Source organism: Microcaecilia unicolor, chromosome 6, assembly GCF_901765095.1.
Source record: "Microcaecilia unicolor chromosome 6, aMicUni1.1, whole genome shotgun sequence".
NCBI lineage: Eukaryota > Metazoa > Chordata > Amphibia > Gymnophiona > Siphonopidae > Microcaecilia > Microcaecilia unicolor.
In genome coordinates this window covers 198,960,679-198,987,317 of record NC_044036.1, presented here as the reverse complement: position 1 = coordinate 198,987,317, position 26,639 = coordinate 198,960,679, and the positions used below count along the sequence as shown (strand labels likewise).

General features: G+C 47.0%; 1 protein-coding gene across 1 annotated transcript in view; it reads right to left on the bottom strand.

Moving 5' to 3' along the window:
- CACNA2D2 (calcium voltage-gated channel auxiliary subunit alpha2delta 2) overlaps positions 1-26,639 on the bottom strand; it is a 1,426,314-nt gene that overhangs the window by 368,939 nt on the left and 1,030,736 nt on the right. The window contains exons 6-7 of the mRNA XM_030206789.1: positions 9,653-9,784; positions 4,553-4,610 (exon numbers count right to left, since the gene is read on the bottom strand). Coding sequence (XP_030062649.1) covers positions 4,553-4,610; positions 9,653-9,784 — 190 coding nt within the window. The remainder of the gene's footprint in view (positions 1-4,552; positions 4,611-9,652; positions 9,785-26,639) is intronic.

Here is a 26,639-nt window from a genome sequence, read left to right as displayed (position 1 = left end):
GCCAAAACTGCTGACACATCACGTCCCCAGCATAATTGAATGTGTGTTAATACTACGTACATTAAGTCTGTCTGCTGATGTCCAAAACGATCCCGTTGGTCTACTAAGGGTGCCTCCCTTTTTCCAGTTCGGATATTGCTCAAATGTTCCCCGATGCGTTTTATTTTTTGTTTTGTTTGGCCCACATACCATTTCTTGCAAGGGCAATAGCGTAGACCACCTGTGATGTATTACAGTACGTCCGTTCTCGCAAATAGTATCTCCTACCTATGCTTGGGTTAATCACTGAATCCACCTCCATTGCATGAATGCTGACAGCTTGTATGTCCTCTGTCTTGTCCATCTACCTGTATATTAGTACTTCGAAATATAGATTTATTTATTTATTTAGCTGCATTTATAGCCCACATTTTCCCACCTAATTGCAGGCTCAATGTGGCTTACAATATAATATAACTACAATCACATTGATAACATCTCCATATTTGATACCCGAGTATAGGCTCTGCGTGGTTTGTTGATGAATTGTGCATGCAGTTGTAATATAGGCCAGTGCCTATGAATAATCCTATATAATAATTCTCACCTACAACATTCTGAAGCTGCCTGGGACCGTGGCTTCCGCCGGAGGTGGTCTGCTAGGTGCGGTAGATCACACTGATGTCACTGGCCACATTCTGATGTGCTCCCAGCAGCTCAAAGGCCTCGAGTTAAGCACCTCGATGATGCGTGCTAAGCATCAGTTATATAATGACATCATGTGTCAACACGCTTATCTTTAGGCAAGACCACTTACATCAGGTCTATGATGCATACAGTGTAAGTAAAATAGTATTGCATAAATTACATGCATAAGCTGGTTCCATGCCCATTTCTTACCCATGCCCAGCAGTATATATGGCGCTGAAAAAAAACCGCACATACCACTATTCTATAAACCTTGCCTAAACTTAGGTGTGGTTTATAGAATATGGCTAAAGTTTAGGCATGACCCAAAAGATTGGTAAGCACAGCCCTAGTGACTAGTCCTAGGTCTCCCACCATCCCTACTCCTAGATTTACCCAAAAGTGTACCTGCAGGAGCAGACACAAGCAATGTCCAACTGGGTCTTGCTGATTTTAGAGACTTACTTTTGTGGCAAGCCTGGGGCTGAAGGGCTAGGGAGGGTAGCCACTGGGAGAGGGGGGGTTACCGTTTTATTTATTTAAGGCGACAGGGCTTAAGAGAAGGATGGAATTTGGTGAGACGGGGAACCTTTCTTACACATTACTGCCATGGGAAAGGGATATTTTGGGAACCCTCTAAACTACACACAAGGAACTTGCACCTCTGACAAGGTCACAGAGTCCTTTAAGGTATATCCATTGCCACGAGAAGGGGGTGCTTCGTGCATAAGACAAATGGTAACTGTACCTCACTGAAGTGTAGTTATTTGTTTTATGACAATGGGGTCATGAAGCCTTGTTTGAGACCCATTTTCACAAAATTAGATATCTTTGAGCTGCTCTGATTGCCTTTGCATTGCAGCAACTTATTAATGTTCAACTTAAATAGACTTTTGTATATACCCCAAAACTGCCCTATTATTGATCAATAATCTGCTGACATTTTTGCATTATTAAATACACAAAACCCCTTTTGCAAGAAATGTTTGGACTTTAGCACAGTACACCTGACTCCTAGTGAGGTCAAAGCAGAGAGACAAGAGGGAGGGAAGAAGACGACAGCATGGAGAAAGAGACAAGGAAAGGAAGAGGATGAAAGAGAAATGGGAGAGACAAGTAACAAAGCAAGCGGTCAAGAGGGAGAGAGAAACTAGGAGCAAGAGAGGGAAGAATGAGGACAATTTTACTAATAGCAAGTGCAACAGCTGATGTTGCTTTAAGTGCAGAAACGTTAACCTCAGTTCAGTGGTGACCGCTTCCTCTCCCCACTCTGAAATGCCTGTCATGATCATTTCCTACATTACAAACGTTGTCCACAGATTTCGCTTTTTGCTCACTTCACTGCCTGAACGGTACCAGTCTGGGAGGGGATACTGAGTCTATAAAAGCAATTTTACAGGCAGATATTTAATTCTTCTATTTCCACTACTGAACATAACGATAGCCTGCTATATTTACAGTGAAGTGCAGTTGCCAGTCTCGTCCTACAGATTCTGATCTTTCTGCTACAAAACATGTGGCTAAAAATTGATGCCTGCAGTTATCAATTTGAAGCAAAGCCCAAAACTGCAGAGAATTCTCCTCCCCATTATTCTTTATGGACTAAAACATGGCTTTTTAAAAATCACATTTTATGACATTATTCTTATTGTCCTAGGCTGAAGACAGTCCTAAAAATACCAAGCTCCCATCAAAAATGAGAACCGAAGTGTATCCCAGTGCCAGAGGCAGGGGAGGGCTGAATTCTGGAGCTCCAGTCGCTTGGCCTGTGTTATTGTATCCATTTTCCAACGCCAACGATGTGTGAAATGAAGATTGGACAGAGCTGGTTGCTCTCTGCTGGAGTATACAAACTGAATTCAGAAAGGAGGAGAGAGGGGAACTAGGAGAAAGGAAAGTGGAAGGAGGAGAGAGAGAGAAAAATCAATGAAAATGCAGATAGAAAGGTGAATAAAATAAAAAGAGAACAGGAAGAAAGAAAAGTAGAGAACAAAGAGGTTAGAAGGGGCGAAGGCTGAGCTTGAAATAAAAAGAAGAGAACAGATAGTGGATGAGAAATAGAAACCCTATCCACTCCTCTCACTCTCCTTGTCTCCTTCCCGAATCCTTCCACAGCTCCTTCTCTGCTTTTGGCTATATCCCAGAGTCCAAAGATTTTGCCCTTACCATAGGCCCTAACTCAGGCCAAAGCAGTCAGGAAACCCTGTGCTTATATAACATCCTCCTGCATGCTGAATTCATCCTTTTCTCCCTTCTGCTCTCTTTTATGCCCTCCTGCCTCCCAGAGCATTTAATGGTCATACAAGCTCACCCATGACACACTGACGCCATGCAACCCATGACCTGGGAACCCTTGATTACACGGCTCATTATCAATGGCCCACCCACAATCTATTAAATACAATCAATGACAATTAACTCTGTAATTGTTTAACGAGAAGAATTCTGTTTCCAAGTATTCTGCCACCTTGGGGGTACATTCTCACACCTTCCCCCTTGAAATGACCATTGAAATAGATAACACTGTAGCTCGAATAGGTTCGCCTCTACTTTTAACAGATTGGTCACATTTTGAATATACAAACCCATGATCTATGATTGTCCCACAGGTGCTGTGCAACAGTACTTTAAGCTTTAGGACTGCTTTTCAGGGCAGGATTAAAGCATAGGCAAACTAGGCACATGCCTAGGGCCCAAAGGCTGAGGAGGGGCACAGATTCATTCCTAAGGCATATTTAGCCCTGGTAAGTCAGCTGCTGGTAGAAAGAATAGCGTGTGGAAGGAAGGGGGACGAGGAAGGTTAGATCCACCAATGCCCAAAGAGGTCTGTCTGTTCTCCCCACTCCCTGCGCACAGTCCTCCAATCAGCAGGGGGAGTCACAAGCAACATTTCTTACCAGCTGCTTTCTCCTCTTTTTGTTCTCCTCAGCAGTCAGAAACATACGGGACCCCATTTGGGGAAGTTTTGAAATGTATTTATATTATTATGGGGGAGCGGACCATTGTGCTTGTTTGCCTAGGGCCTGTGAAGGGAAAAGGAATGGGACTTGATATGCAGGGGCCCTTTTACTAAGCTGCATAGGCGCCTACGTGAGCCCAACGTACGCCAATTCAGAACTATCACCGGCTACCGCGTGGCCTGGGCGGTAATTTCATACGCACGCCAGAAAATTTCCAGCGTGTGGCGCTAATCAGGCAGTAATCGGCATTGTACGCTTGTTGACGATTACCACCTGGTTAACGTGTGAAACCTTACCACTAAGTGAATGGGTGGCGGTAAGGTCTCAGGCCCAAAATGGATGTGCAAGTGCGCTGAAACATGGTCCTGTGTGCATCCAATACATGTGTCTACACCAGCGAAGACCACTTTTCGGCGCACCTTAGTAAAAGGACCCCACAGGTATTTATTTGTACCTCGGACAATGGAGGGTTAAGTGACTTGTCCAGGGTCACAAGGAGCTACAGTGGGAATCAAACCCAGTTCCCCAGAATCAAAGTCCACTGCACTAACCACTGGCTACTCCTCCAGTCCATGAAAGGATTAAATCTGCCCAGCTGCTTCTCTTTCTTCCACTTGCTATATCAGGCCTTCAACAAGTCAGTAATCTTTGTATCTGTTGCTTTCCATTCACTTCTTGCTCTCAGCTTCTTTCTAGTAAGTGGAAGCACTTTAGATTCAGTCTCTCTTGAACGTAGTGTTGCTTTTCTTGCTCTTTTCCAACCATATTCATTCAATATATTTTTCACTCTCTCATTTCTGCCTCATACCTAGTTAAAATGCTTCTGAATCATAATTTAAAGGTTCTTCCTGACCCTTTAATTTATGCCCCAAACACAGTAGCCCCATCATTAAGCTGTATTCTGTCCCTCCCATCCCCTTTCATACCAGGGTCTTCTGCGGACATCATACAGGTCGATCTTATTGGGTGCTCGCCATGGCGTCGCTGCAACAAACAAAACATATCAAAAGCATCAGGCAACAGTATAAGCAGAAGGGCAGAAAGAGGAGGCCTTATGAGAAGACCTGCTGTCATGGAGGGCTTGGCCACTAGGTACATGTGGGGGATGTTTACATGAGGAGTCCAAAAAGGCACCTATTTGAAACCTATTTTATGAAGGCAACAAGAGCCTGTGTGCCTTGAGGTATCCAGAATCAGCCAGGTACAAATTTACAGCTGCTCTAAGAAAGCTGTAACTGTGTGTATGTACTCAACAAAGTTCTATAACCTACTCCTCCACACACAGAAAAGCACTTTTATAAAATTGAATGACCATACAGGCACCATTTTGAACTTCTCATAGGCACCTACTATAAAACTACCCCTATCCCCTAAATTGTAGATATTGCGACTTCAGTTGTGTGCGCAAATCTGAGCGTATTCTGATTTGCACAAGCAACTCAATTGGTTAAGAAGCCAACAGTGCCGATAACTGGATGTTAACGAGCAACTATTGGCACTAATTAGAATTTTCACACACTACTCACTAAGCGCATTCTATAACATAGTCTGCGTAAATTCTACCACATGGGTCTCAAAAGGGGGTGTGGCCATGGGAGAAGCATGAGTGAGTCGTGGGCATTCCCATAATTTACGTGCAGTGTGAATAACCCGTTCCGTGCCTAAAGATAGGTGTGGGCAATTATACCAGCTTTTCATGAGTGTAAATGACTGCACCTAAATTTTAGTTTCCTGGACGGCACTATGCATATTCTGTAAACTGCGCCTGCTTAGGCATGGTTTATAGAATACATGTAGGCACATTTTACACCTAGGCTGATTTTTTCGGTGCCAAATAATTAATCTGGCCCTATCTGTGACCCACATCTCTCTATATAAAACGCACCTCCAACGTTCGAATGAAGCCTCTGTTAGCCAAAAGTGAAGGGGGTGAGATCGCATTGTGTCTGCCCCGCCCACGCGTCAAACGTGATGACGTCGAGGGCGGAGCAATGACACTCATCCAATCGCAACGCTCGGCAGCGAAGCGTCAGGGAAGGAGGCGGCGCTCTCAACGTCTAGCCTTCCCTTCGCTGTGTTCCGCCTTCTTCTGACGTCAAGGATGACGTCAAAAGAAGGCGGAACACAGCGAAGGGAAACCTAGACGTCGGGAGCACCGCCTCCTTCCCTGACGCTTCGCTGCCGGAACCACGGAGGTACATTTAAAAACAAGAAAAAAAAATAAAAACCATGTTGGGGGGAGCGAAGAGGGTGGCCACAAAAGAAAAACAATGGGAGCGGGAGGGCAGGGGAGAAACGACACCATGGATGCGAAGGGGGGGGGGAAGAAGAGGGCGGCCCAGGCTGGGACATGGAAGAGAGAGGAGCATGGATGCAAGGGGGGGTCATGGAAGGGAGACAGGGGACTTGCTGGAAAAGGATGAATGGAGGCGGCAGGGGACAGAGGAGCATGGATGGGCATGGATTGGGAGGGCAGGGCTCAGGGAGAGAGGGCAATTGCTGGAAAGGGATGAATGGAGGGGGCAGGAGACAGAGGAGCATGGATGGGCATGGATTGGGAGGGCAGGACTCAGGGAGAGAGGGAAATTGCTGGATATGGATGAATAGAGGGGACAGATGGGCATGGATGGATATGGATTGCAGGGCAGGCCTCAGGGAGACAGGGCAATTGCTGCATAGGGAAAAATGGAGGGGCCAGGTGACAGATGAGCATGGATGGGCATGGATTGGAAGGGCAGGACTCAGGGAGACGGGAATTGCTGAATAGGGATGAATGGAGGGGACAGATGGCCATGGATGGATATGGATTGCAGGACAGGCCTCAGGCAGAGAGGGGAAATGCTGGATAGGGAAAAATGGAGGGCCAGGTGACAGACGAGCATGGATGGGCATGGATTGGAAGGGCAGGACTCAGGGAGAGGGGAATTGCTGGATAGGGATGAATGGAGGGCACAGATGGGCATGGATGCATATGGATTGCAGGGCAGGCCTCAGGCAGAGAGGGGAATTGCTGGATAGGGATGAATGGAGGGGCCAGATGAAAGAGGAGCATGGATTGGAAGGGCAGGACTCAGGGAGAGGGGAATTGCTGGATAGGGATGAATGGAGGGGACAGATGGCCATGGATGGATATGGATTGCAGGGCAGGCCTCAGGCAGAGAGGGGAAATGCTGGATAGGGAAAAATGGAGGGGCCAGGTGACAAAGGAGCATGGATTGGAAGGGCAGGACTCATGGAGAGGGGAATTGCTGGATACGGATGAATGGAAGGGACAGATGGCCATGGATGCATATGGATTGCAGGGCAGGCCTCAGGGAGACAGCGGAATTGCTGGATAGGGATGAATGGAGGGGCCAGGTGACAGAGGAGCATGGATTGGACTCACACTTTCACTCTGACTCTCAAACACTCACTCTCACATACACTCTCCCAAACACACACACTCCGAGGAAAACCTTGCTAGCGCCCGTTTCATTTGTGTCAGAAACGGGCCTTTTTTACTAGTGTTTTATAAATACCTGTATAGATTGCAATTCCACCTCTGCTCTGTCCAAACTACAACTGTAGGAGCGCCAACACATTGATGCCATAAATATACATGCAATGTGTCAGGATATGCTCTTTAAATGCACATTTATGGTGCAGAATATTATAAAAAGCCTCTTCCATGTGTACAACAGGGCTTTATATGAGGAAAAAGCTTTCTCAAATAACCCCAAACTGGGCACGCACTATCTCCTAAGTCTCACCAGTATAATGTTAAAGGTTGTGCCACTTCTGGATACCTGATTTTCCATATTCTGAACTGTCCAATTGCAATGCACATGGGCATTTTTAGTCTGGGTAGAGTGTAATCAGTTTTCAAAGGGCACAAAGGGTATCTGATGCTTTAGCTGAAACTTCAGCTGTTCACTCCTCCAGGTGACCCAAGGTTCTACCACTTATCCCCCTTCCCCTACTTGGAGTGGTCCAAGGCTCTGCCCCATAGTCCAGGATCTCCTCTTCCCCACTGGTGGCCAGCATATCCCCTTCCCCTCCCCACCCTCCCCCAAAATGACAAGCATATTTCTTTCCCTACCTAGACCCTCAAGGCAGCCAGCATCACCTCTATTCCCCTACCTTTTCAGGTGGTCAGCATCTCGTCTCCCCTCAAGATGGTTAGTACTAAATCTTCCCTACCCCTCTCCAATGTGTCAGATCTCACCTCTCTCTTCCGTTCCTCTTGCCATTACAGCCATCCTATCTCTGATCTCTGCTGCTGCTGCTGCTGGCTGCTGCAGTGAAACGCAGCACTGGCATGGGGCCTTCAACATCCTGTTTCTCCCCCCCCCCCCCCCCCACTCCTCCTGATGAAGGCATCAATGTGTTGGCGCTCCTACAGTTGTAGTTTGGACAGAGCAGAGGTGGGGTTATTGCAGGGAGGGTAGGATGCTGCAACATTTGAGGCTTGAAGGCCCCATGCAGTGCTGAGAACAACTTTAATGTACAGCTTTCCTGCTATATAACAGACAGATGATCAAAAGCCCCACGCTGTTCCAAACAGCACTCTAAAAATAGTGCTGGAACAGTGCGGGGTGTTATTAGAACTATGATCAGAGATTATGGCATGCAAATTTAAGCATGCAATTATCTCTGATCATGGGGTAGAAGTGCGGGAGAATTGTGACTGAGCATGTGCTCAGCACAATCCTCCTGCACTTGTTTGACAGGTCTGGGCTGTCAAAAGCCCAAACCTGTCAAACACAGGGGATGGAGGTCCATGGGACTACCAGACCCCAACTACCCCTGCCCCGAGCAAGGCGAAACCAGGGATGGAGGTTCAGTGGACCTCCGGTCCCCCCGACAATCTGCCCTCACCAGGTTCAGGGAGGGCTGGAGATCCGGTGGGTCTCCAACCACCCCTAACTCTCCTCAGCATTTCCAAAAAAGTCCCTGGTGGTCCAGTGGGTGACCCCCCCCCCCCCCACCGAGCAACAGGGGGGCTGGAGGTCCGCTGGACTTCCGGTTCCCCTGACACAGTTCAGTGAGTGGGGGGGTCAGGGGGACCGGAGGTTCAGCAGACCTCCAGCCCCCCTGTCGCTAAGGGTGAACTTTTTGGGAAATGTTGAGGGGAGTTAGGGGGGGCTAGAGACACACCAGATCTCCAGCCCTCCCTGAACCTGGGGGGGGGAGAATCGTCGGGGGGACCAGAGGTCTGCCAGACCTCCAGCCCCCTGTCGCTGGGGGGGGGGTCTTCGGGTTTGCTTTATTGGGGGGAATGGGGGCCTGCTAGCATGCAAATGCTTGCTGGACAGGGCTCACCATTCCTCCCCAGTGGTCAGCTTAGAGCTGGTGTACGGTTTGCCATGGCCAGCGTCCCAATCTTTGGTGTGCTGGTCACTGATCATTGGGGATGGAATATGTTTAGCCCTGTTTTGCATGCATTTGCATGCTAGTTGCGTTCAGAGCCCTTGAGCGCGTTGTTTCACGTGCTCGGGGACTCTGATCAGGGGCGGTAGGAAACGCCGGCGCTAACAGCCTCTAGCACCAGCGTTTGCTTCTGATCATCCCCCTGTAAGTGCTGCTCTGTGCTCCTTATATCCTGCTGCCCTGTTTGCCTGGTAGTTCCCCTTAGAAAATTAGCAGTTGCAAGTTACACACACTAAAAGTACTTATCTACTTTGGACCGGCTATGAGGGGTCAGCATTTTGACTTTTGAAAATAGCATGCAAGGTGCTTTCCTCTCTTGCACAAAGGAATACCTCTTTTTAATCCATTTAAAAGTGAGCAAATTGCAGAAGTCTGTGCATATTCAGAGCTGAACAGAAAAAGATAATTTTTCAGCTGAAACATTTTACTGGAATAATCTTCTAGTATCCCTTTGAGATGCTCTGTCTGTGTCCTTTGAAACCTTGATATAATCCTGCCTGGCAATTCTTCCCAGTTCAGCATTATGTGATAATTGCAAGCTCATATCCTAGTTTCATGTTTATTTTTGTAATGTTCCCAGGTCCTATCTTGTGTGCTGTGACTGAGGGAAAACATACCTGGGTAGTAACGGGTCACGCCGGTTGCACTGCCAAACACTTGCCAGAGCAAAGACGGGTCTTCCCTCCGGTTTTGGATGAAGATGTCCTCCAATGAGTCCGTCCAATTCAACTCATTCAAGATAACAGTGGCTGAAGAATGAACAAGAAGAAAGATTTTTTTATGTGTGTGAGTTTTGGAAGGAAGAGAAACCACCAACCACATTCAATATGATAGAACTCTAATTTATTTTCCAGAGCACCACATAACTTGTCAGGCTTATCCATTAATCTCCATCGAATTCATAGACAAGGTTTGGTTTTAAAGACAAGTATAATATGTAAGTAACCATAATATAGTGACAGTTGGGTGATATTCAGCTGGTGGCCACTGCACTAATGTAAATGATAGCAGCTGTCTTTATATCAATACATATCTTGAGTGCTATTAAATGTACAGTTAACAGCACAGCGTATATCACGACTATGGCCGTGACCCCTCTTTCGACTTATCTTTTCTGCTGGTCAGCCTGGCTTCTATCTATATTGTTGTGTTTGATCTGTGTGTTCCAAGCCTCACTTTGGTGTTCAGAGTGTAGTTCCTGTTTCTGTCCTGTAGGGTTTCCACTTCCTCTGTGTTTCAAGCTTCACTTCGGTGTTCAGTGTGTATTTCCTGTTTCTGTCCTGTAGGGTTTCCACTTCCTCTGTGTTTCAAGCCTCACTTTGGGTTCTGTGTAGGGTTACCATTTTGTGTCCTCTGAAAAAGAGGACACATGTCACGCCCCCTACCCCGCCCCCGCCCCATGCCCCGCCCCTGCCACGCCCCCTTCAGGTCCGGGTTCCGCCCCTATTCCCCCCCCCCCCCGTCACATAGTCCCCTCCCCCCCATCACATACCCCCCCCCTCACTTACTGTCTAGCCCTGGTGGTCTAGTAGCGTCTTCTCTTCGGGCAGGAAAGAGCCCCCTCTTTCCTGCCCGGAGCGCTGCCTGCCCTTGCCTGCTGCATCCTCCTCGGTATGGCTGGGGATTCAATATGGCCACCGAGAGTTGAAGCGGCCTCGCGAGAGTTCAACTCTCGGCGGCCATTTTGAATCCCCAGCCAGACCGAGAAGGATGATAGACAGGGGAGGCAGCGCTCCGGGCAGGAAAGAGGGGGCTCTTTCCTGCCCCGAAGACGCCACTAGACCACCAGGGAACATGGTAAGGAAGGGGAGGGGAGGGGACGGGAGACCACACGCCGATCGCCCGCCCACACGCCCACCGCACGCACGCGCCTGCCCGCACCCGCGCCCACGTTTGTCCAGAAATCCGGACAAACGTGGGCGGGGGCAAAATCCGCCGGACGCCCCGGACATGCCCTCAAAAAGAGGACATGTCCGGGGAAATCCGGACGTATGGTAACCCTAGTTCTGTGTATTTCCTGTCTCTGCCCTGTTTATAAGGAAATGGTTGCCTTTCATTCAGGGCCTTTGCAAGGACAAAGGTCCCCAGATTAGTCTGTGTGCTTGTGAGCACTTCTGCCTAGATCCTTGTTGCCTTGTTGTAGTCTGTGTGTCTGTGGGCACTTCTGTGTCTTGTCTTCTTAATTGTGGTGCCTGTGTGCACTTCTGCCTTTAGCCTTAGTTCTGTTGTTTGTCTGGTTGTTTGCTTTGTGTCCAGCCTAGTCTGCCTTGCTTGTTCTAGTCCCTTCTACCTTAGCTTCAGCCATAGTTCTGTTGTTTGTCTGTGTGGCTCAGCTTTGTGTCCTGCCTAGTCTGCCTTGCTATTTCTAGTCCCCTATTTCTTAGCTTCAGCCTTAGTTATGTTGTCTGTGTGGGTCAGCTTTGTATCCTGCTTGTATCTGTCCTGTGTTTCTTTACCTTCAGTTCCTTGCTATTGTATCTGCCCCTGATTGTCTGTCTTTACCCTGGTAGTCTTTAGCTTCAGTTCCCTTCCTGCTTGCTTCAGCCTTGCAAGCTTTCAGTTTTGGTTCTGTCCCTGCTTGTCTGTCTTTACCCTGTTTGTCCCTAGCTTCAGCCCTACCCTGCTTGTCTGCCTTGTCCGAGTATCCTGAATCCTGTTTCTGCCAAGCTTGTTTGTAAATCCTGAATCCTGCCTGAGTATCCTGAGTCCTGTTCCAGTCAAGCCAAGCTTGTTCCAGTATCCGGTTCCAGTGAAGCCAAGTCCGTTCCAGTATTTGGTTCCACTCCAGTCAGGCCAAGCTTGTTCCAGTATCCGGCTCCAGTGAAGCCAAGTCTGTTCCAGTATTTGGTTTCACTCCATTCCATTCCAGTCAAGCCAAGCTTGTTCCAGTATCCGGTTCCAGTGAAGCCAAGCCAAGTCCGTTCCAGTATTTGGTTCCACTCCAGTCAAGCTAAGCTTGTTCCAGTATCCGGTTCCAGTGAAGCCAAGCCAAGTCCGTTCCAGTATTTGGTTCCACTCCAGTCAGGTCAAGCTTGTTCCAATATCCGATTCCAGTGAAGCCAAGCCAAGTCCATTCCAGTATTTGGTTCCACTCCAGTCAGGCCAAGCTTGTTCCAGTATCCGGTTCCAGTGAAGCCAAGCCTGTTCCAGTATCCGGTTCCAGTCCGGTCAAGCCAAGCTTGTTCCAGTATCCGGTTCCAGTCCGGTCAAGCCAAACTTGTTCCAGTCCAGCCAAGTCCATTCCAGCATTTGGTTCCAGTCCGGTCAAGCCAAGCTTGTTCCAGTATCTGGTTCCAGTCCAGTCAAGCCAAGTCCATTCCAGCTTTTGGCTCCAGCCCAGTCAAGCCAAGCTTGTTCCAGTATCTGACTCTAGCCAAGCCAAGTGCATCCTGAATCCTGCCCACTCTTGCTTGGAGGGCTTTGCCTCCTGCTGCCACTCAATGACAGTAGGCCAAGGGCTCACGTTGTCCAGAGTTCACGCCTGGTTGGTCAAAGCCTGGGAACATGACAGAGTACCTGTGAAATGCAATGACCATCACTTCTCCATATGTACATTCGTCCTGCTACTCTCATGTTTGGATCTTCCAGGTCTGTGTACTTGGTCTGAGCCACACTGATGTTGCTTTATGAAGCTTCGTCCATTTTGTAAACGTCACAAAGCGCAGAGACAGCGCTCAATAGACAAAAGACACCTGATGCAGACATTTGATTACCGAAGCACGGCACAATGTCGAGCCTACTATTGGACCGCTAGATAACTGAGGAGTAAAAGGGGCGATCAGGGAAGACAAAGCCGTAGCGGAGAGATTAAATGAATTCTTTGCATTGGTCTTCACCAAGGAAGATTTGGGTGGGATACTGGTGTCGGAAATGGTATTCGAAGCTGACGAGTCGGAGAAACTTAAAGAATTCTCTGTAAACCTGGAGGATGTAATGGGGCAGTTCTACAAACTGAAGAGTAGCAAATCTCCTGGACCGGATGGCATTCATCCCAGAGTACTGATAGAACTGAAAAATGAGCTTGCTGAAAAAATTGAGCGTGGTACCAGAAGATTGGAGGGAGGCCAATGTAACGCCGATTTTTAAAAAAGGATCCAGAGCAGATCCGGGAAATTATAGACCGGTGAGTTTGACGTCAGTGCCGGGCAAAATGGTAGAGACTTTTATTAAGAACAAAATTACAGAGCATATTCAAAAACATGGATTAATGAGACAAAGTCAACATGGATTTAGTGAAGGGAAATCTTGCCTCACCAATCAAATTACTTATCCGATAACCCCATTAATTTTGCGTTTACCACAAACTGTATATTCTTCTTCCGACTTTGTAATTCTTTTTATTGTTACTATGTAAGCTGCATTGAGCCTGCCATGTGTGGGAAAGCACAATATCAACCGGCTCACCTTTATCCACATGTTTGTTCAACCCTTCAAAGAAATGTAGTAGATTTATTTATTTATTACATTTGAAGGGTTGAACAAACATGTGGATAAAGGTGAGCCGGTTGATATTGTGTATCTGGATTTTCAGAAGGCGTTTGACAAAGTACCTCATGAAAGACTCCAGAGGAAATTGGAGAGTCATGGGATAGGAGGTAGTGTTCTATTGTGGATTAAAAACACAGAGAGTGGGGTTAAATTGTCAGTATTCTCAATGGAGAAGGGTAGTTAGTGGGGTTCCCAAGGGGTCTGTGCTGGGACCGCTGCTTTTTAACATATTTATAAATGACCTAGAGATGGGAGTTACTAGTGAGGTAATTAAATTTGCTGATGCCACAAAGTTATTCAAAGTCAATAAATCGCAGGAGGATTGTGACAAATTACAAGAGGACCTTACGAGACTGGGAGACAGGGCGTCTAAATGGCAGATGACGTTTAATGTGAGCAAGTGCAAAGTGATGCATGTGGGAAAGAGGAACCCGAATTATAGCTACTTCATGCAAGGTTCCACATTAGGAGTCACGGACCAAGAAAGGGATCTAGGTGTCCTCGTTGATGATACGTTGAAACCTTCTGTTAGGTATTATTAGGTCGCTCCATGGTGCGACCGCACCTCGAATATTGTGTTCAATTCTGGTCGCCGCATCTCAAAAAAGATATAGTGGAATTAGAAAAGGTGCAGAGAAGGGCGATGAAAATGATAAAGGGGATGGGACGACTTCCCTATGAGGAAAGGCTAAAGTGGCTAGGGCTCTTCAGCTTGGAGAAAAGGCGGCTGAGGGGAGATATGATAGAGGTCTATAAAATAATGAGTGGAGTTGAATGGGTAGATGTGAAGCTTTCCAAAAATACTAGGACTAGGGGGCATGCGATGAAGCTACAATGTAGTAAATTTAAAACAAATCGGAGAAAATTTTTCTTCACTCAACATATAATTAAACTCTGGAATTCGTTGCCAGAGAATTTGGTAAAGGCAGTTAGCTTAGTGGAGTTTAAAAAAGGTTTGGACGGCTACATAAAGGAAAAGTCCATAGACCATTATTAAATGGACTTGGGGAAAATCCACTATTTCTGGGGTAAGCAGTATAAAATGTTTTGTACTTTTTTGGGATCTTGCCAGGTATTTGTGACCTGGATTGGCCACTGTTGGAAACAGGATGCTGGGCTTGATGGACCTTTGGTCTTTCCCAGTATGGCAATACTTATGTACTTATGAATCTACTGGTTTGATCTCCTGTGGATCCGTTTATTTGGAAGTCCATGGACTTTTCCCTGCTTTTTTGTGTTCTTGTATTTGTTTTTCGTAGGGAATTTACCTCCTTTCCTTTTGTTCCCTGCACAGATTTCTGCTGTCCTGGCAGGCTACGCTAGTATTTGTTACATTCTTTTATTTGAATTTGTTTCACACCTTGTTTCAGTTGTACCACAAGGCGCATTACATTCTGGTAGGGTAATTCTATATAAAGTTGGTGCCCATTTTTCTTTACAGAATACTAGTGTAAGAGGTCAAATATGTGTCTATATTTTAGGCACAATTGCTTATAGCAGCCATAGAGCGGGTGTAAATCCTCACATCTATATTGTTAAAGAACACAAGAATATTATAATCTTTTGTAATGTTACACACAGAAACGTGTCCTGCCCATGCTCTGCCCAGACTCCGCCCATGTGAATCAAATACTGGTGTGTACTTATAGAATAGAACGTAGGAAGGGGAAAGTGAATGGGATTTGTTATACCTACAATCAAACTACTACTACTACTACTTAACATTTCTAAAGCGCTACAAGGGTTATGCAGCGCTGTACAATTTAAACATAGAGGGACGGTCCCTGCTCAAAGAGCTTACAATCTAAGATACAAGTGAACGGTCAGTCTGATAGGGGCGGTCAAATTGGGGCAGTCTGGATTTACTGAAAGGTAAGGGTTAGGTGCCGAATGCAGCATTGAAGAGGTGGGTTTTAAGCAAAGACTTGAAGATGGGCAGGGAGGGGGCTTGGCGTAAGGGCTCTTTTAGATTGTAAGCTCTTTGAGCAGGGACTGTCCTTCTATGTTTAAATTGTACAGCGCTGCGTAACCCTAGTAGCGCTTTAGAAATGTTAGTTAGTAGTAGTAGTGGCTCAGGAAGGTTGTTCCAAGCATAGGGTGAGGCGAGGCAGAATGAGCGGAGCCTGGAGTTGGCGGTGGTGGAGAAGGGTACAGAGAGGAGGGATTTGTCCTGTGAACGGAGGTTACGGGCTGGAACGTAAGGGGAGATGAGAGTAGAAAGGTAGTGAGGGGCAGCAGACTGAGTGCATTTGTAGGTAAGAAGGAGAAACTTGAATTGAATGCGGTATCTGATTGTAAGCCAGTGAAGCGACCTGAGGAGAGGGGTGATATGAGTATATCGGTTCTGGCGGAATATGAGACTTGCAGCAGAGTTCTGAACAGATTGAAGGGGGGATAGATGGCTAAGTGGGAGGCCGGTGAGGAGTAAGTTACAGTAGTCAAGGCGAGAGGTAATGACAGCGTGGACGAGAGTTCGGGTGGTGTGTTCAGAGAGGAAAGGGCGAATTTTGCTGATGTTAAAGAGGATGAAGCGGTAGGTCTTGGCTATCTGCTGGATATGCGCAGAGAAGGAGAGGGAGGAGTCAAAGATGACTCCGAGGTTGCGGGCAGATGAGACGGGGAGGATGAGGGTGTTATCAACTGAGATAGAAAGTGGAGGAAGAGGAGACATGGGTTTTTGTGGAAAGACGATGAGCTCGGTCTTGGACATGTTCAGTTTCAGGTGGCGGTTGGACATCCAGACAGCAATGTCGGATAAGCAGGCTGATACCTTTACCTGGGTCTCAGCGGTGATGTCTGGTGTGGAGAGATATAGCTGGATGTCATCAGCATAGAGATGATACTGGAAACCATGAGATGAGATCAGGGAGCCCAGGGAAGAGGTGCAGATTGAGAAGAGAAGGGGTCCAAGGACAGATCCCTGGGGAACACCAACTGAAAGGGGGATAGGGGTGGAGGAAGATCCATGAGAGTGAACTCTGAAGGTGCGGTGGGAGAGATAGGAGGAGAACCAGGAGAGGACAGAGCCCTGGAACCCAAATGAGGACAGTGTGGCAAGAAGTAAGTCATGATTGACAGTGTCAAAAGTGGCAGATAGATCAAGGAGGATGAGGATGGAGTAGTGGACTCTGGATTTGGCAAGGAACAGGTCATTACAGACTTTAGAGAGTGCTGTTTCTGTCGAGTGAAGAGGGCAAAAGCCGGATTGGAGTGGATCAAGGATGGCATGAGAGGAGAGAAAAATCAAGGCAGCGGCTGTGAACGGCACGCTCAAGTATTTTGGAGAGGAAGGGTAGGAGGGAGATGGGGCGGTAGTTGGAGGGACAGGTAGGGTCAAGTGATGGTTTTTTGAGGAGAGGTGTGACTACGGCGTGCTTGAAGGTGTCAGGGACAGTTGCAGTGGAGAGAGAGAGGTTGAGGATATGACAGATGGAGGGGGTGACAGTATGAGAGATGATGTTAAGTAAGTTGGTGGGGATGGGATCAGAAGAGCAGGTGGTGCATTTCGAGGACGAAAGAAGGCGAGCGGTTTCCTCCTCGGTGATGGCAGGAAAGGAGGAGAAAGAGGCCTGGGTTGGTTGGTTGAGGGAGAGGGTTGAAGGGTGAAGAAGAGATGGCTTGGTAGTGAACTCAAGGTTGATCTTTTGCACCTTGTCACGGAAGTAATCGGCCAGTGATTGAGGAGAGAGCGGGGGGGGGGGGGGGGGGGAGAGCAGAGGGCACTTTGAGGAGGGAGTTAAGGGTGGAGAAGAGACGACGGTAGTTGGAGCTGAAAGAATTGGTCAATTGGGTGTAATAGTCCTGTTTGGCAAGGAATAGGGAGGCGTGGAAGGAGGATAGCATGAATGTGTAGTGAAGGAAGTCTGAATGGGTGCGAGATTTCCTCCAGAGGCGTTCAGCAGATCGGGCGCAGGAGCGAATGTAACGGATGCAAGGGGTCAGCCAGGGCTGGGGATTAGTACGCTTTGTGGGGCGGGAGGTGGATGGTGCGAGGGTGTCCAGAGCAGAGGAAAGAGTGGCATTATATACAAGTGACTTGCCCAGAGTAACAAGCAGCTGCTGCAGTGGGGATTGAACCCAGTTTCCCTGAGGCCACTGCACTAACCATTGAGTTATTTACACATGTATATGTCAACATACATAGGAACATAAGAATAGCCATACTGGGTCAGACCAATGGCCCATCTAGCCTAGTATCCAACAGTGGACAATCCAGGTCACATGTACCTGGCAGAAATCTAATTAGTAGCAACATTTCATGCCACCAATACCAGGGCAAGCAGTAGTCTCCCCCAGGACCATCTCAATTGCAGACTATAGACTTTTCCTCCAGGAACTTGTCCAAACCTTTTTTAAACCCAGATATGCTAACTGCTGTTACCACATCCCCCGGCAGCGAGTTCCAGAGATAACTATTCGTTGAGTGAAAAAAATATTTCCTCCTATTTGTTTTAAAAGTATTACCATGTAACATCATCGAGTGTCCCCTAGTCTTTATAGTTTTGGAATGAGTAAAAATAGATTTACTTCTACTCGTTCTATACCACTCAAGATTTTGTAGACCTCAATCATATCTCCCCTCATCCATCCCTTTTTCAAGCTGAAGAGCCCTAACCTAAAAAATCTGGAGGCAGATAAGATGCAGTGACACAAAATTTTCATTCGTTTTGGGAGTGCTCACACCGATAAGCAGTTGAAAATGCTTCTAAATTTATTTCCCTGAGGTAGTTTTTTTTCCATGAAACACAGCTTGTGTTGGTGATAAGGGGGTCATTCAACAGTGGTTTTTAAAAACACGGGAGAAGTACAGAAGCCAACCTATCGTTCGTGATGCTATGAACTTTTGAATGCAAGACACATATATCATATGGATTTTTATGGATCATCATAAGATGTCTGTATTTGAATTTTCGTTTTTGATAACTTTGGGACTTTAAACAATGGTCTTTAGTGACATGGACGAGCATTTTCGAAAGAAACGTCTACGGTTGGATTTGGACGTCTTTGTAAAATGTCCAAATCCAGAGGCGGGGAAAACCGTATTTTTGAAAAAAGATGCACGTCCATCTTTCGTTTCGAAAATACTGTCAAAGACGTCCAAATCCAAGGACGTCCTTAAATTTGGATTTCCCTAGATTTGGACATCTTTGACTTTCAGCGATTTTCGAAACCAAAGATGTCCCAAGTCAAAAATGTCCAAATGCAAGCCATTTGGACTTGGGAGGAGCCAGCATTTGTAGTGCGCTAGTCCTCCTGACATGCCAAGACATCAACCAGGCACCCTAGGGGGCACTGCAGTGGACATCATAAAATGCTCCCAGGTACATAGCTCCCTTACCTTGTGTGCTGAGCCCCCCAAAACCCACTACCCACAACTGTACACCACTACCATAGCCTTATGGGTGAAGGGGACACCTAGATATGGGTACAGAGGGTTTGTGGTGGGTTTTGGAGGGCTTGCTGTTTCCTCCACAAATGTAACAGGTAAGGGGGGTATGGGTCTGGGTCCACCTGTCTGAAGTGCACTGTAGTACCCACTAAAACTGCTCCAGGGACCTGCATGCGCTGTCATGGACCTGAGTATGACATCTGAAGCCGGCATGAAACAAGTACATAAGTACATAAGCATAAGTACATATTTTTAAAGATGTTTTTTGAGGGTGGGAGGGGGTAAGTGACCACTGGGGGAGTAACGGGAGGTCATCCCCAATTCCCTCCTGTGCTCATCTGGTCATTTTGGGCACCTTTTTGTGCCTTATTAGTAAAAAAAACACGTCCGGGTGAAAACGTCCAAGTTTTACTTTAGGACGTCCTTGCTTTTTTCAATTATGGCTCAAAGACGCCCAAGTCTTAGGCACGCCCAAGTCCTGCCTTCACCACACTTCCAACATGCCCGCTTGAAATTTGGACATTCTTGGGACGGACTGTAGTTGGAGACGTCCAAAATCGGGTTTCTATTATACCGATTTGGACGTTCCTGGGAGATGGACGTCCATGTTCCGATTTATGTCGAAAGATGGACGTCCATCGCTTTCGAAAATGAGCCTGATAGAGATTTTTTACCATTTGCAATCCACATTGTAAGCAGTGGACTTTTTTTTATATGTGCGATGATGGGATGGTAAGTGGCTCTCTGTTTAGGGCACCGTGGGCTGAGCACATCCTATATAATAATTCTCACCTCCAACGTTCTATGCGTCTTGCTGCCTATGTCCGTGGCTTCTTCGGAGTTAGTCTGCTAGGCTCTGTAGCTCAGGCTGACGTCACCATATGCAGTATGACGACAGCAACAGAACCCTCGCAAAAGGTAGAAAAAAAAACAACACCTCACAGCTGATCCACCCCCCCCCCCCCCGGGCAGGGAACACTGGAGGCTAGCACAGGAGGTGCCGCCACTGCCACCCCACCCCCCACGTCACACGACGGCAGGAGCACAACGCCGGTGGATAGGGGATCGGGGGGAGGGGGTCCGACCACGTGGCTGTCGTTAACCAGAGGCCTCGCCCCAACGTTCTCCGTCCCTCCCTCCCAGTTCCAGGGTCCCCTCTCACTCTCAGTTCCAGGATTGTCGTCCCTCCCACCCTCCCTCCCAGTTTGAAAAGTCATCTTCACTTACCCCGTCGGGGTTACGGCGGTCGGCAGCAGCGGTACAACGCGTGCAGGCTCGGCCTGTCTCTCTCAGCTCTGGTCCCGCCCTTGCGGAAACAGGAAATGAGGGCGGGACCAGAGCTGAGAGAGACAGGCCGAGCCTGCACGCATTGTACCGCTGCTGCCGGCCGCCGTAACCCCAACGGGGTAAGTGAAGATGACTTTTCAAAAACGGAGGGATGGGGCCTGCAACAGGAAGGGAGGGATGACGATCCTGGAACTCAAAAGGAGGGGGGAGCCTGGAACTGGGAGGGACGGAGGGTGGACCCTGGAACTGGGAGGAACGGAGGGTGAGAGGGAGGACCCTGGAACTAGGAGGGAGGGTGGGAGGGGACAGCCCTGGAACTCAGAGGGAGGGAGGTGGGGATGGCCCTGGAACTCAGAGGGAGGGACGGCCCTGGAACTCAGAGGGAGGAAGGGAGGGGGACGGCCCTGGAACTTGGAGGGAGGAAGGGAGGGGGACGGCCCTGGAACTTGGAGGGGGGATGGAAAGGAGAGAGGGGAGGGAGGGAGGGGGGCCTGGAACTGGGAGGGAGGGAGGGAGGTGGAGGAGGGAGGGCAAAGGAAAGAGGAGGATTGCTGCACCACAATGGATGCAGGGGAGAGATGCTGCACATGGATGGATGGAGGGGGCAGGGCACAGAGGACGTTTGCTGCATATGGATGAATGCAGGGGACAGAGCATAATTGGTGCACATGGGACACACACTACACTCTCTCACTCACACAGACAGACACACGTATTCTGCCTCTCTCTCAATCACACACTGTGTCTCTCAATCACATACTCACTCACTCACTCTCTCTCTCTGACACATACTCATTCACTCTTTCACACATACTCACTCTCTCTCACACATACTCTCTCCTAACAGGTCCCTTAAAAACATAATTGCCATTAGAGGAAAACCTTACTAGAACCCGTTTCATTTCTTTAAGAAACGGTTTTTTTTTTTTTTTACTAGTAACACATAATTAAAAAAAAAAGTTTTGGTAAAAAATTTTTTTTTTAAATTGTCACTGCATCTGATCTGCCTCCTGATTTTTTAAGCTATATCTTTTTTGAGATAAGGCGATCAGAATTGAATACAACACTCAAAGTGTAGTCGCATCATGGAGTGAAACAGAAGCATTATAATATTTTTGGTCTTATCACCCCTTTCCTAATAATTCCTAGCATCCCGTTTGCTTTTTTGGCTGCTGACGCCCACTGGGCATGACCGTGACTTGAATACAGGTATTTCTGTGCATTCTTGCTGCCTAAATCTATGTGGCTCCTTATAGAATTACACCCTTAGTAACTTTTCCTAGTCAAAACTAAGGACCCTGTTTACTAAGGTGTGTATTGGGATATTGTAGGTGCATATATGGTTAATGCATGTTAAAGACGCTAAAGCACATGTAACATGACTTAGTAAACAGGGCCCTAAGTGTTGATGCCTACATAAGGTATTTTTAGAAAAATTCTTTCATTTGGTTAATCATTTTTTTTAGAAGGGGGGGAGTAGTGTAGAAACCCTTAAAGTACTTCTTTCAGAGCATGGTAGAGACTACTAGAGGCTGTACTAAAAAAAAGGGTTCTCCTGACTAGTGAGATAATATTAAGAGGAGACCTCCTTTGGGAGGGACGCTGGGACTGGTATAAAACCCTAGCCCCATTTGAATTCCTCGTCTGTGGTTTCTAACTACTCTGCCAGTGGATACAAGGACTTTAGTTAGCCCAGTCGTTGTACCAGGAGGAGTTGAGAAATAGTGAGGGATGACAGGGGTTTCTTAGGCTTGACAGTGTGATCTACCTAAATGCACTAACACACAGGAGTGGACTGACAGTGGTCGGGGCCTCCGAGCAATAAAGATCATTGGGGGCCCCCGGCCACTGCTTGCCACCACTGCCCCCCTCCCTGGTCCTACCTTGAAGGGCCTGGTGGTCTAGTGGCTTCTTCAGGTGCGGGAAAGAACCCCCCTCTTTCCTTCCTGCTATTGCTACTGTGCTCAGTAGTCTCACGGGTTTTGGAAGTCTCAGCAGCCATTTTTAAAACACAGCGGCACTGGTGCCGTCATGCAGAGTAATGGGCAGGAAAGAGTGGGATTCTTTCCTACCCCCGCAAAGGCCACTAGATCACCAGTCCCTTCAAGGTAGGATCGGGGAGGGCTGCAATGTGCTGCAGCGGTGGTAGGTAAACGGGCAGAGCCTCTGGGCCCTCAGGGACTGTCCGATTGCCTAAATGGTCAGTCCGCCACTCACCACTGCTTCTACAAAGAAAAAGGATTTAAGCAACTCTGGAGTACAGAGAGCAGCATGAAAACACTGATCCCAGAAAGAAGGAGAGGATACATTGGATAGGAGGGCCAGGCAGCCAGAAGAAGCTGCATCTGTGACCACATCTGAGCTCAATCCAGCTCTGAAAGATAATAGAGAAGAGAGAGTCTCCTGGGGCGATTAGAAAGTCCTGGGAGAATGTGGCTTAAGTTCCAAGTGGCCCCCCAGTTATAAAGCTCAAAATACAGTATCCAGTAAGACCAACCCTGCCTTTCAGTGTTACCTCCCTGAAAGTGTGCCCAGTCTGCTAACCCTATGAAGGCCACCCCAGAAGATACATAAAAAGGGGCATAATTGAACGGGGCGCCCAAATTTTCATGAAGGCGTCCTCGCAGGATGGCCCCGCGAAGGGGCAGGGAAACCCGTATTATCGAAACAAGATGGGCAGCCATCTTTCGTTTCGATAATACGGACGGGGACGCCCAAATCTCAACATTTAGGTCAACCTTAGAGATGGTCGTCCACGGTTTTCGGCCATAATGGAAACCAAGGACGCCCATCTCAAAAACGACCAAATCCAAGCCCTTTGGTTATGGGAGGAGGCAGAATTCATAGTGCACTGGTCCTCCTGACATGCCATGACACCAACCAGGCACCCTAGGGGGCACTGCAGTGGACTCCCAGGTGCATAGCTCCCTTATCTTGTGTGCTGAGCCCCCCAACCCCCCCCCCCAAAACCCACTCCCCACAACCGTACACCACTACCATAGCCCTAAGGGGTGAAGGGGGGCACCTACATGTGGGTACAGTGGGTTTTGGAGGGCTCCCATTTACCACCACAAGTGTAACAGGTAGGAGGGATGGGCCTGGGTCAGCCTGGCTAAAGTGCACTGCACCCACTAAAACTGCTCCAGGGACCTGCATACTGCTGTCATGGAGCTGGGTATGACATTTGAGGCTGGCATAGAGGCTGGCAAAATTTTTAAAAGTTTTTTTTAGGGTGGGAGGGGGTTGGTGACCACTGGGGGAGTAAGGCAAGGTCATCCCCGATTCCCTCCAGTGGTCATCTGCTCAGTTCGGGCACTTTTTTGAGGCTTGGTCACAAGAAAAAATGGACCAAGTAAAGTCGGCCAAGTGCTCGTCAGACGCCCTTCTTTTTTTCATTATTGGCTGAGGACGGCCATCTCTTAATCACGCCCCAGTCCCGCCCTCGCTACGGTTCTGACACGCCTCTGTGAACTTTGGTCATCCCTGCGACAGAAAGCAGTTGAGGGCGCCCAAAATCGACTTTTGATTATGCCGATTTGGGCGACCTTAGGAGAAGGACGCCCATCTCCCGATTTGTGTCGGAAGATGGGCGCCCTTCTCTTTCAAAAATAAGCCTGATAGTTACATTTCTTACTTTAACGTATCTCTAAAGCTGTTTGCATATATACTTTTTTCCTTTGCTAAGAGGTAATGATATATTTTGCATTGATTTGCATCTTATTTCACAAACAGATTTCATGTTAACAGTATCACATACTAGTGTATGCAGATTAGTTAATGCACTCATGAGCTAACAGTTCTTTGAATACACATGAACAGCTTACAGGTGCTTTTAATGAATGTTAATTCTTCAGAGAGTATTCAATTCAGTACAATGACCCTGTGAGCCCTATGAAATGAGACGTGACATAGACCTGACAGAAGAAAGAAGAGGGCTGTGACTGAAACATTCAAGTACCTCAAAGGTAAACATATTGCACAATGTGTAAGCATTTTATTTAGTGGAAAGAATGTTCTAGAGCAACAGGTCATGGAATAGGAGAACATTTTTCTTCACTCGACGTGTAATTAAGCTCTGGAATTTGTTGCCAGAGAATGTAGCAAAACCAGTTAGCTTAGCGGGGTATAAAAAAGGTTTGGCTAGCTTCCTAAAATAAAAGTCCATAAGCCATTATTGAGACGGACTTGGGGAAAATCCACTGCTTATTTCTAGGATAAACAGCATAAAATCTATTTACTGTTTTGGGATCTTGCCAGGTACTTGTGACCTGGATTGGCCACTGTTGGAAACAGGATGCTGGGCTTGATGGACTTTTGGTCTGTCCCAGTATGGCAATACTTATGTATTTGAAAATACTTGTTCACTAACAGTAGTAGATGCATCCCCTGGCCTTGGCTAACACACAGAGCAGAGACCTGGCCTGGAAACCTGAACTCAGGTCCTCCTGCATGGCAGAGTGCTACACTACCACTGAGCCACCAGGCTGGTCCCAGATTCTGGACTTTTCAAGCAGTGTGCATTGGTGTAAACTGTTTTTCTATAAGCAATCTTAGCGTTAAAAAACAAAACAAAACTGAAAGATACAAAAAAAAAGAAAAGAAAGCTATCTCTTGCCATGGATACGTATGGCTATTACCAGCTTATAATCATCAAACCTCCATTAACTTGGTGGCATTTAACAATCAATATGTGAGTGTTATATGTGCTGAGTATTTTGATATAATGTTCGGTGATTATTTACCCTGCAACAGCTATGGTCACTATTTTGATACAAGCTGCAGTTTTTTTGTACTTCCCTGTAATGGAACACGCTTTTTTCTCCTTTTTTATGTAAAAAACTTCAATAAAAATAAAGATTAAAAAAGAAAATAACTGCTGGGAAAAAGGAATGAGATGCAGATTTTTAAAATACCTTTTTAGGAGAATAATGAGATTCTTCTCGGTGACCAATCACTGGCCCTCCAGCTTCCCGGCTTCTCGACACGCCAAAAGCAATTGTGGAATAGTGAGATACACCCTGGGGAGCCCTTTGCTATAAAGCTAAATCTCACTTCTGTAAGACTGGAAAAATGATTGGTTCTATTAAACCACTGCTTTAAAAAAGGAAATGGAAAAACCTTTAGGGTAAAAAAAATGACAAAACAAACACAAACATCCTGCAAAAATAGTATATGTAAACCTCTTTGACTGTATCTACAGAAAGTCAGTATATCAAGTGTGGAATAATCATAGAATATACGAGACAGACATCCTCTAGACAGATGAGAGCTTATGACACTGGCTTTGCTTTACATATGCATGTCGGTTCTTTTTTTTTATAATCAAATTGTTCATTGTACAATCAAAAATGTACAAGAGCAAAATGTAATTGGGGGAGGGGGCAACAATACTTGAAATGCCAGGGGAAGGCAAGTTGAAGGATGCCATGCTAAGTCGCCATAAGGCAGCCCCCTTGGAGCAGTGGCAGATGGGAAATAAATTGAGTTTGTCCCCTAAAGCCCATGTTAAAATTCCTGCTCTGCTGGGCACCAAGCGAGAGGGAGGGAGAGAGGGACAGGCAAGAAAGGAAAGTCGCTGCAGGAGACTGCCCTGCTCAGCATTTGTGGTGGCTCCTGCGCCGAATCCAAAAGCAATTAAGGCAACAAGCAAACATGTTTTTTTGTAAATTATTCAGCTGTTTAAGGCAACGAAATAAGCTGAAAGCAATCCGGTTCCATGATTAATCAAATCACACCAGGACTTGGGAAAGGCACTTTGAGACTGTCAACCACACTCTCTCTTATAGCATTTTGTGAGTCTCTCTCTGGTACCCCCAAGCAGGGAACTATGACTGTTCAGGAGGACTGAGAGGTGACTGCTCTGTCCTGTGCATCTCTGGACGCATCCCTTCCCTGGTATATCTCCAAGACCAACTGTACACATCATGGTTTGTTTTGCGGACACTTCCCAGTATATACTTGAGAACATGGTCCGTTGTATTTTGTGCCATCCAGGTCTGGGAGCATTTTCCTGCGTATCCGTGGGTGCTTTTTCTACAAATACTTTTAAAGCCTTCTTCTCATGGCAACTATACATAGCATGACCAATTATACCATATATCGAACAGCTGTGAAAACGTCTGCAGAAGTGCCACTAGCTACAGCTCAGTCAATTTCTTTAATCAAAATATATCTCTTTGCACTAAGGTTAAATCCATTATAAAGCTTTAGCTATTTTCTTGATAGATCTTTCTATGCAAAGCAGAACTGAGGGCTACACTTGAAAGAGGCAGAGCATACTAGGTCCCCATGTTCCCTTGGGTTCTTCCTGAAAAAGGAGACACTCTTTTGGGACCCTATACTTCTGAGGTTGTCAGCACAAGTCCCTTTCTAAAGAAAAACATTATCCAAATAGCACAACCTATGCATATATTCTACAGGTGAGCCAGTCGATATTGTGT